At 52.6% G+C, this 10,851-nt stretch overlaps 1 protein-coding gene across 4 annotated transcripts; it reads left to right on the top strand.

Moving 5' to 3' along the window:
* Positions 1–208: 208 nt before the first annotated feature.
* MTHFR (methylenetetrahydrofolate reductase) lies at positions 209–10,815 on the top strand. Of its 4 annotated transcripts, none has more exons than XM_050322570.1 (12): positions 209–355; positions 2,759–3,010; positions 4,070–4,308; positions 4,620–4,730; positions 4,893–5,086; positions 5,560–5,810; positions 6,552–6,686; positions 6,970–7,150; positions 7,538–7,720; positions 9,063–9,164; positions 9,408–9,527; positions 10,023–10,815. In XM_050322570.1, exons 2-12 carry the CDS (start codon positions 2,769–2,771, stop codon positions 10,218–10,220), a joined length of 1,956 nt encoding a protein of 651 aa, XP_050178527.1. In that variant the 5' UTR covers positions 209–355; positions 2,759–2,768; the 3' UTR covers positions 10,221–10,815. The 4 variants fall into 4 exon arrangements, with proteins under 4 accessions (XP_050178527.1, XP_050178526.1, XP_050178528.1 ...); XM_050322571.1 differs by lacking the exon at positions 209–355 and adding an exon at positions 3,107–3,163 and having other exon boundaries at positions 2,869–3,010; XM_050322569.1 differs by lacking the exon at positions 209–355 and having other exon boundaries at positions 1,008–3,010.
* The last annotated feature ends 36 nt before the right edge of the window (positions 10,816–10,851 follow it).

The raw sequence follows: 10,851 nt of genomic DNA, 5'->3' as shown, positions 1-10,851 counted from the left end.
CCCCGCCCACGCCCGGCCCCGCCCCCCCGTGACCGCGCCCCCCAGCAGCGCCTGGCCTCGCCCATTCTCCCCGGCCACGCCCACCAAAATGGCCACGCCCACTAAAGCCCTGTCCTGCCCCGCCCCCGCGGTCCCGCACGGCTCCGCCCGGTCCCGATCCCGATCCCGATCCCACTCCCGCTCCCGATCCCGCTCCTGCCCCATCCCGGTCTGGTCCCGCCCCACCCCGGTCCGGCCCCGCCCGCGCGGCGCCATGTCGGGTGCGGGCAGCCCCACGTGACCCGCACGGCCGCGGCCGCCCTTAAAGCGCGGCGGGCGGGGGGGCGGCCCGGGCAGCGCCTGGCACCGGCCGCAGGTGAGAGTGACCGGGATGGGGACCCGATGGGGACCCGATGGCTGCCCCAGCGCTGGGGAGCACCGCCCTGCCCCGCTGCGGGTCTGCCCGGCGGGGTCTGCTGAGGTGGAGGGGCCGTCGGGATGCAGCGGGATGCCCCCATTGTCCCGAGCGCGGCAGGGACCCCCGGGCACCGCGGACCCCAGTGCTGCTCCTCCCGGCCTTCCCGTGGCCGCTGTCCCGGTGTCCTGGCGGCGGATCGAACCGCGGGCTCTCTCAGCCCCGCGCAGGGCTCTCAGCCCGGTGTCGCGGCCCGGGACAGCGAGGCCCCCGGAGCAGCCCCTTGCGGCGTGTGAACGGTGCATCTGTGCAGTGAGTGTAGCCCGCGTGGTAAAGCTGAGCTTTCGGGGAGCGCAGGGCTCCACCCTGCGTGTCTGGGTGTCAGCTCAGGGCAGGGAGGAGTTGGAATAGCAACCGGCATCATACAGGCACAACAGGTGCATCCATGCTGAGCATCCCTGGTGTGCTGAGCCACGGGTGTCTGAGCTCTGCTGCGTGGCAGAGACAGGAGCAGGAGTGCTGAGAGGTGCTTAAGATTGCCTTGTTTTGCTGCTGGCTTTGTTGTTTAGGCTTATCTTGTTTATCTTTGCAATAACGGCAAGCTTCTGCCAGCAAGTCTGTGATGCATCTGACGGTAAAGAGACTGCTCCACATGCTGCCTGTAGACAGAATCTAAGTGAACCTTTCTCCTGTCTTTGTGATTCGATGTTTCCAGCAAGATAAGGAACTTTTTGCATCCCACAGAGGCGTTAATACACAAACCCTTTCCCCTTGTGATGGGTTTTAGTGGGAAAGCAGACATCCTTTGATTTGCCTACAGTGATATGCCATGCTTGCTAGAAGTGAGATATTAGGAGCTGACAGAACGTGGTTTTGAGCCGCCAGCTTGATCACCAGCACATGCTTTGGAATAATTCTCCCAGATTAGTGCACGTGGATGTCAGGCAAAGTCCTCTGGGTGAGCTTGGCCAGGGCTGTGCCCGTGCACGGGGTTGTTTTTGCTTCACTCATCGGTAGGTCTGAGCTGCTGTTTTTGCCACAGCTGCTGTGTTGGTACACAAGAGATCTGAGGCTCCCAGTTCCTCTTGGCAGCAGGAGGCCTGCGCTCCTTCCTCACATCTCCTGCCAGCTGGAGAGGTTCCTCAGGTGGTAAAAGCAGACTTTCTCCCAAAGGCTTTTTGCTTGGTTGGCAACTCAAGTGTAAACAGTAGAAGAAGAGTTCAGAGTCCTCTTGGCTGACCTAAAGCCACGGAGTTTACGATAAAGACAGAGAGTGTGTGCTGGCTCGAGCAACCATCCCCTCCGAAACAGGCTCTGAAGTTATGTAATGCTTGGACAACATGCTGCTTCCCAGTGATAAAGTTTTGGCAGGTACCTAAGCAAATAATGCAGATCCCAGTTTTGTGGCAGCTCTTCCGTAACTCTGTGAGCTCATTACCTCATTTTAAAGGCACAGGATGGAGCACTGTGGGGAGCTAAATGAAGCTGGGCATCCTAGACCCACTTGCACCTCCGAGTTGCTGTTTTGCTTTCTGTGAAGCCAGGCAGGCACAGCTGGTGGTGTTGCAAGGCAGGGAGACGAGGATGGTCTCTGCTGACTTTGTTTCCAAGCAGCCACAATTGGTGAGGAAAGGAACAGTGTATCAGCTAAAGTGTGTGTGCAGTGGGGCTGGCCCAGGGGACTGCTGTCTGTGGAGATGGTGGGTGTTGTGGAAAAGGCCAGTGATTGGAAATGCATCTGTCTGATCCAGCAAAGAAAACAAAGACCTGAGTTTTTAGGGGTGGCCTGATCAGAGGGGATTCTGTCCTTTGTTTCTGACACAGGAATAGTTTGTGCACTCTTGTGTCCCTGCCCCGTTAGCACTGGCTCTCCTACCTCCAGTGTAGAGCAGCACTGACTTTTGTGGAACAGACAGAATGGAAATTCTGAGGATGGAGACAGTCCAAGAAACACCTGCTATAAAAAAAAAAAAAATCTGCTGGCATGCCCAGCCCAAGGCCATGAGATCACAGAGGCCATCACCTGGTTCACATGGGCATCCTGCCGTGCTGAGTTCTAGTCAGGGCAAAAGTGATGTTGACCTGACTCTTCTGAGAGCCAAATTTGACCCAGCAGACACAGAAGAGCCGCATCAAAGCGGCACAAAGCCAACCGCTGTGTTATTTCTCTCAGCCCTATCTAAACACGTGCTTTTTATTGTGTCCTTGCTGCAGTTTACTGTGAGGGCTGGCAGAAGGGACTCCTTGATGATGAACGTTGGGTCTCGGCATGGGCTTATTAAATCATTGTCTGCCCACCCCGGCAGTAACCGCTCCACGCTGAGACCCTCGCACCCACCACCCTCCCTCTGCTCCCCTCTCCAGAGCTCCCACCATGGTCAATGAGACCCAGCAGAGCTGCAGCGCCAGCTCCAGCTCCAGGTCCGATGGCGGCAGCAGCAGCGGGAGCGAGAGCTCCAAGGACAACTCGCGCTGCTCCACCCCGGTGCTCGACGCCGACCGGCACGAGCGGCTGCGCGAGAAGATGCGCCGGCGGCAGGAGGCCGGGGACAAATGGTTCTCCCTGGAGTTCTTCCCCCCACGCACAGCCAATGCTGCTGTCAACCTCATCTCCAGGTGAGCGCTGCAGGGTGGGAGAGGAGTGTCAGTGGTGGAGGGCTGGGAAATAGCTAATGAGGCAGGCTCTGCCCCATGCTCTGTCTCCCCTTCCAGGTGACGAAGCAGGTAATGGGGCTGTGCTTTCCTGCTGAGGAGGGTAATGGACACCAGGTAACTTGTCTTCCTTGGAGGCCCTGAAGGGTTAAGTGCTGTGGTGGGATTACTGAGGGGCCAGGCTGTTTCCTTGCTCCCACGCTCTGGGAATTTGGAGCAACCCCGCTGTCACGCTCTGGGGCTGAAGCACAAGGCTGGGGTAGAAAAGTACCTGTTGAAAGCAGAGAATCCTCCTTGAGGGGCTGTGTGCCAAAGGCTCTGGAACAGACTCCCACTTGCTTTCAGAATCATGCAGCCACTATGGTTTGTGCCTCTGCATTATTGAGGACTGAAGTTTCAGCCTCTGAGATAGGTGTTCCCATCCAAACTTTAACTGAAAGGTGATAGTTCTCAGCAGAGCTAGAAGTTCTTCTGGAGCCCCAGGAGCCACCATGTACTCACCTGGAGGAGAAGAGGGTATTTCATAATTCTCTTTGTAGCTGCTGTATGCCAGTGCCACATGTTAAACAGAAGGGCCTGTTCCAACTCAGAGCAGGAGAGAAACAAGTCAAGGGAGCCTCTTCTCTTAGGCACAGTGGGGAACACAACAGAGTTCTGGTCCATCTTTTCATATTTGTGGCCTCTCCAGTTCCAGCTGGGAGCAGGGGGTTGCAGCATGGTCTCCCATCTCAAGAGGAATGGGACTTGCACTGCTCTCTAGCAGAAGCCATGTCAGTCTAATAGAACGTGCAGGGGAGGAAGTTGATTGTCCAGAGAACACCTCAGTTGCCTCTTCAAAGAGATTGTAAGCTCTTGTAAGCTCTTCCCCAGAGAGCCTTAAAGGATGGCTTTCCTTATTTACACTGGCCACTGGTCAAGCTCTCTCTGCCTGTTGCTGGCATTCCAGCAGTGAGTGAGATACCCCAGGCCTAGGGAGGGGATTTGCCTACCTGGTGTGGGCTGACACAGCTCTAAAACCCACAGGTTCGACCGCATGGGAGCAGGTGGCCCACTCTTCATTGATGTGACGTGGCACCCCGCAGGGGACCCGGGATCTGACAAGGAAACGTCTTCCATGATTATTGCCAACACTGCAGTCAACTACTGTGGCCTGGAGACCATCCTGCACATGACATGCTGCAACCAGACCAAGGATGACATCACGGGGCATCTGCAGAAGGCCAAGAGGCTTGGGTTGAAGAACATCATGGCCCTGCGTGGAGGTGAGTCCTGTGATGTGCAGGGCTCAGCCTGTGCTGCTGCTGTGTTCAATTCCAGGGTAAAAACAGAGAAATAAGATTTATTAGAAGCTCCTTCTGCAAGAATTAAATGTTGAGACTGCATTTCACCTGAGCCCTTTGTTAGCAGTCCCTCCAGCTCAAGGGTAGACAGAACCAGTCCATGGTTGAAACTGCAGACTTGGGGGTTTCATCTTTGTCTTTTTTTTTTTTTGATAGCAGGAGGTTTTTACAGAAGTAGCAGATCTGAGTCCAGCAAACACTTGGAGAGAGCTGTGGATTTGTTCTCTTTTCAGATCCTGCTGGTGAGGAATGGGAGGAAGAAGTAGATGGTTTCAACCATGCTGTTGACCTGGTTAAGCACATTCGCAGTGAATTTGATGATTACTTTGACATCTGTGTGGCAGGTAAATGTCTTCCACTGCAGAGTGGGGGGTAGGGTCTGAGACAGGGAAATCAGCTCAGCATTCCCTGCCTGGACTGCTGTGACAATACAGTACTTCCTAATTTCTAGCAACTTGCCCTGACCACCAGGGTTTCATTTTTTTCCACCCCTTTTCCTCCCAAAGGCTACCCCAAAGGTCATCCTGAAGCAGAGAGCTATGAGGCAGACCTGAGGCACCTGAAGGAGAAGGTCTTTGCTGGAGCAGACTTCATCATTACACAGCTTTTCTTCCGACCAGAAACCTTTCTCAAGTTCATGAAGGACTGTCAAGCCATTGGCATCACCTGCCCCATTATTCCTGGCATCTTCCCCATACAGGTGACATCCAGTAATTTGGGTTTGGGGAGGGAATAAGGATCCAGGATGTTAAGTGTTTGTAGGTCAGGGCCTGAGAGAGAGAGAGGTCTGTAAATATCCTCCACAAAATTTCTGGGAAGTGAGAGTGCTAAACATGTGATAAGTCTGTAGGTGGTTTGCTAAATTAAAGAGGCAGGTAATAACAAGCTGAAAAGGTTTTCTATGCCCATATGGCAAAAAGGGGTAAAAGGGACAATGCCACCAGTCCTGAGGTGTTAGTTGTCACTGTCAGCATGCTGGGCTTGGACAAGGACCTAAAAATCACCAAAAGTGACATGACCTGGACCGTGTTACCATCCTGGACATGGGGCCTGGGAGTGGAATGCAGGAGACCCAATTCTAAACCTGCCACAAAATTGAGATGAAGTACCAGTGCTACGGGGATGTCAGAAAAGGGCCTTGGAAAAATACAAATCCCTTGCATCCTCCTCCAGGGTTACCACTCCCTGCGCCAGCTGGTGAAGCTCTCCAAGCTGGAGGTGCCTCAGGAGATCAAAGATGTGATTGAACCCATCAAGGACAACGATGCAGCGATCCGGAACTACGGGGTGGAGCTGGCAGTGTCCATGTGCCGGGAGCTGCTGGACAGTGGGACGGTGCATGGGCTCCACTTCTACACCCTCAACCGGGAGGTGGCCACCACTGAGGTCCTGAAGCGCTTGGGCTTATGGAAGGAGGACCCCAGGTGAGCAGAACATACTGGTTTCTGTGAGTTCCACTTTCACATCCATCCACTCATCCCTCCTTCTGAAAGCAAACAAATTCTGCTTTTTTTGCCTTTTTTGTTTCCCTTTTAGCACCTTTCTTTCTGCATTCAGAAGTTCACCCTTTTCTGTAGGTCTCCAACAAGAGCTGGGAGGAATAGAGGGGACAGCTGAAGGAGGAGTTGGGTTGGTTGGTTTAGTAAAGTAGCTTTAAAGGAGCTGTTCTAGAGCTTTAAAAATCCAGACTCTTACAGCTGCCACTTGGAAGAAGTAAGTTTTTGATGCCTGTCACAACCCCTCTTACAGGCTGGGTGCTATGTGAGCTCCCACTGTGGATTTCTAGTGTTCTCTGCAGCTGATAAAGGGAATGTGGAATTCTCTCTGAGTCCACAGGCTTCAGCATAGACAAGAGGAAGCAAAGGAAATTCTCAGTTGGTTTTTTTTTTTCCTTACAGTAGCTTCCCATAGTGCCTTGCCTTACCTTTTCCAATTCCAGGTGTCAGTGCTGTACTCTAACATTAAATAGACCCCTACTGAGCATCTTGTCAGGGAACTGCGGGGGGAATACTTTCCATAAAGGAAGAAGAATTTCCTTGTCCTATTTCTCGGCGAGCCAGAACTCTTCTCAGCCTCTGTTACTTGCTCTCTCCATGGGAAGGGCCTCGAGGCTCTAGTGGAGAGTCAGCAGAGGAAGTGTGTTAATGTCTGCTCCTCCCACGCAGGCGGCCCCTGCCCTGGGCAGTCAGTGCCCACCCCAAGAGAAGAGTGGAAGATGTTCGGCCCATCTTCTGGGCCTCCAGGCCCAAGAGCTACATCTACAGGACCCAGGAGTGGGATGACTTCCCCAATGGCCGGTGGTGAGTGTCACCTGCAGTAGGAAAGCCTGGTGCACAGTTGGTCTCTGTCAGTGGGTGTCCTGGGCACACTTTGGGCTTCACTGAAGAGGTGGCTTCCTAACAAAGTGGTCCCCAGTTGCTTGGATCGAATGAGGTGAGGAGAATGGCACCAAGATCTTGAGGTTTTTGGTGTCTAGGTGGGTTTGGTTGGATACTTCTCTTCCTGGGTGGCTGCTTTCCTGCACCACCAAATCAGGTCATCTTCCTCAGTGGCCTGTTAATTCTGTGTCTGCTCCCCTTGCAGGGGTAACTCTTCCTCTCCAGCCTTTGGGGAACTGAAGGATTATTACCTCTTCTACCTGAAGAGCAAGTCCCCCCGGGAGGAGCTCCTGAAGATGTGGGGAGAAGAGCTGACTGGTGAGGAGAGTGTCTTTGAGGTGTTCACGTGTTACATCACTGGAGAGCCCAACAGGAACGGGCACAGGGTGAGTGATGGCCCAGGAAGGGGTGGTTGGTGTGGCACAGACAATAGTGCACGTTTCCCATCGCTCCCGGTACTACATCATTCTTCTAAACAAGAATTGGCACTTCCCCATCCAAAAGGATTTTCCGGGACAGTGTTTGGAAGGGGATCCAGCAGCCAGAGCTCAAAATAAAAGGAAATTTGCTACAGTATGACAGGGCTGGTATCTGTAGACTTCAGCAGTCATTCTAGAGTTGAGCATATCCTGCCCTGTGAACCAAACCTGGGGGTTCTCTCCTGAAGCAGGTGTGTCTGAGGCCATCAGGGCACTTCTGAGTGCCTTCAACATCCAGGTGGTCATGAAGGGGTTGTTACACCCACAGTGAGCCACCCCTTCTCCTCACTGCAGGTCACCTGCATGCCTTGGAATGACGACCCTCTGGCCACCGAGACCAACCTCCTGAAGGACCAGCTGGAGAAGGTCAACAGACGAGGCATCCTGACCATCAACTCCCAGCCAAACATCAACGGCAAACCATCCACAGACCCCATTGTAGGCTGGGGGCCCAGTGGGGGCTATGTTTTCCAAAAGGTACTGTACTATTCCTGGCTAGGCAGCAAAGAGTTCTGACCCTGTTTGGCCTCTGTTGGGTTGGGAGGTCCCAGGCTTTCATCCAGATAATCTTTCTGCCTGCTCCTTATCTTAATGCCTTGTTGGTGAGATGAGGCAAAGCTCCTTTGGTGTCCTGAGACCCAGGCTATGTCATTTCTGTGGCAGAGTTCAGGGCTGTTTTCTCCTACCTCAGATCATTTATTGTTTCTTGTTTCTACTCTCAGCAAGTAATCATTGGTAACTTCTTTCTAGAGCAAGGCTGTGAAGTTTGAGATATATTTTATTCACTGCATCTGGTCCCATTCAGTGATGCAGAAAGCACCTGGGTTTTTCATAATATGGGAATCAATGGGGTAGTATCTCTACCACCCAGCTTCTCATGGTGATAATTGGGCATTTATAAATTCCCCTGTCTGTCCTTCGCTAAGGCAGAGCTCTCCACAATTGCACCCAGCCCACAGCACTGTGCTGTGCTGTTCAGACAACTGCCAGGTTCCTTCCCTGGCCTGCCAGCAGTCCTGCCTCCCACTGTCAGGCATTTCAGGCCCTAGAGCCTTGCCACTAATGGCTGTGATAGGAATCTCCCATCAAGGTAAATGCCAGGCAAGTGGCTCATACTGGGAAACAAAGCAGCCTTGTTCAAAAGGGAGCCAAACCGCTAAAGCCAGAGACCAGCAGATGGCAAATGCAGTTATGTTTTCAAAGGAAAAGATTCCCCCGAGGTGAGGGAAATCCATCATCTCACACAATAGCCAGGAAATGGGGGGAGGGGAAGCAGTTGTTGAGAGCAGCCAAGCACAGAGCAAGTACAGAATTCGGTTGTATAACCACACGGGGAGAATTGTGAACAAAAGTTCCCTGAGGACAGGGAGTGGTGCTTAGGAGAGCCCAGCTGAGACCCCCGAGTTCTGCTCTCACCAGGCTGGGCTGCCTTGGCAAGACACTGCTGTAGAACAGAGGTCAAGCTCAGGCCTCTTCCAAGCACTCTGGCACAGGCTGCTTCCTGGTGCAGCAGTTGTGGTTACACTGGAGTTCACTCCAGCCTGTCTGCTTGCATGGCTGCAAAACAGGCAGGATGTAGCTTTCCTGAGCTCACTGTTCTGGGCTGTTAGAGCTGCTTTCCCCAGTTATTTTTTTTTCCCCCAGCTCTCTTACAAGTTTGCTCTGCCCTTTGCTCAGCCCTCTCTGTAGTACATGTTTCTAAGGATGAACATGCAAGGCAGCTCAGACTCCACCATCTGTCCGTGTTTGCCTGTATTTATCTGTCCTGCAGTGACTAAAGGCTCTGATTCTCCACCCCCTTCCCCATCCCTCCCTGCAGGCCTACCTGGAGTTCTTTGCCTCCAGCGAGATCGTCACGGCGCTGCTCAAGGTGCTGAAGAAGTACGAGCTGAGGGTGAACTACCACATTGTCAACGTCAAGGTGGGCTGTGGGGCACGGGACACGTTCCTTTCACCACCTGGGGAGAGAGGCAAATATCCAAGATTCAGATATCGCTCCGAACAAAGTGGGACATGGGGGCTGATGGGGGGAAGGGAAAGTAGAGCAAAGCTGTGTTGTGCAGCAGCTGTTTGAGTTAACAAGGAGAGGGTAAATACATTTGTTCCAACTCACTCAGCTCCTCCTCCAGCAGTTGCTTCAGAAAGGTCTTCCTTCCTTTGGCAGGGCCAGAATATCACCAATGCTCCAGATCTGCAACCCAACGCTGTCACCTGGGGCATCTTCCCAGGCAGGGAGATCATCCAGCCCACTGTAGTGGATCCTGTAAGCTTCCTCTACTGGAAGGTGAGTCCTCCCTCCTGCTGGATACACTGCTGTGAAATTCAGTGTCTGGTTGGGTTGTGGTCTGTGACACCTCTCACAGTTGAGGGCTGTTGCAATATTGGCTTGCAGAGGTCCAGGTGTTGCTTCTCCTGCTCCCTCCGTATAAGGAGAACTTTGCTGTGGCAAAAGCTCTTCTCAAACACCCAAGTGCACAGTAACTTGGGAACTACCAGTGTCATTGTACAGGGCCCCAGAGTGCTGGACAGTGGCTCTCCCTCCCCTTTACACACACACAGGGGCAGCACTGAGTCATTCATTGCACTTCAAACCGTGTCTCCTTTCAGCTCAGGGCACTTCCCCCTGACTGGAAAGCAGGAGGCTCCTTGCTCAACTCCTGCCATTTTTACGGAGGAGAAGCAAGCCACAGGCTGGCCAGCCACCTGTGACACTGGGTGTCCTAAATTAAGTAACATGACAATGTTACACAACTGCCAACACTTTTTTTCCCCTTGCCAGGACGAGGCCTTTGCCCTGTGGATCGAGCAGTGGGCCAAGCTCTACGAGGAGGAGTCGCCCTCTCGCATGATCATCCAGTACATCCATGACAACTATTACTTGGTCAACCTGGTGGACAACGACTTCCCCCTCGAAAACTGCCTCTGGCAGGTCGTGGATGATACTTTTGAGCTGTTGAACTCTCCAACTCAGCAGTGAAAATCCCTCTTCCACTCTCTTACTTCCTCCTTCCGTCCACAGAGAAGCAGAAGCAGCTCTTGTGCTGGTGATGGGTAACACACTCCTAAGGCCACACTACGTGCTCTTCTGTCCACAGCACAAAGGCTCCCTGAGCCCTTCTCACTGAACAATAGCCAGAACTACCTGAACCTCTGAGCTGAGGCTCCAGACTGAGCCTGAAGGCCAGCTCTGCCCGATGAAGAGCTGCTAATGGCTGTGTTGATTACAAGAACAGAGAAAAAACTCCACGGGATTCTGGTAACTTTCCCATGCCAGAAATGCTGCCTTGGGGGCAGAAACACTCCTGTCAGCTGTGCCTATGCAAGAGGATTATTTCAGTAGTTACCAACCCGGAAAAGAAGGTCAAATTGCATTTATATTGCACTCCTAAACTGTATTTCTTCATAATTGCTCATATCAGGTTATTTTGCACTCACTCCAGAAGAAGTTTCAATATTTCTCCCTATCTTTTCTCCTTTTATTGTATTCCCTGTTTTCTTTTTAATAGGACTATGTGAACTCCAGTTCTGGATTAAGCTACTTAAGAATCAACACTATTCCTAGATCATGTATAATAAATGACATGAATACAAATGTCTCTTGTCCTAGG

Source organism: Myiozetetes cayanensis, unplaced genomic scaffold, assembly GCF_022539395.1.
Source record: "Myiozetetes cayanensis isolate MyiCay16 unplaced genomic scaffold, myiCay2020 scf28, whole genome shotgun sequence".
In the NCBI taxonomy this organism is placed as follows: Eukaryota; Metazoa; Chordata; class Aves; order Passeriformes; family Tyrannidae; genus Myiozetetes; species Myiozetetes cayanensis.
This window is presented reverse-complemented; position numbering and strand designations above follow the sequence as displayed.

Bases quoted from the DNA above. Each gene is read 5' to 3' on its own strand.
- MTHFR (XM_050322570.1), top strand. From the start codon at position 2,769: ATGGTCAATGAGACCCAGCAGAGCTGCAGCGCCAGCTCCAGCTCCAGG. The intron at 5,811-6,551 runs GTGAGCAGAACA...CCTCCCACGCAG, and splicing joins TTATGGAAGGAGGACCCCAG to GCGGCCCCTGCCCTGGGCAG. The intron at 7,721-9,062 runs GTACTGTACTAT...CCCTCCCTGCAG, and splicing joins GGGGCTATGTTTTCCAAAAG to GCCTACCTGGAGTTCTTTGC.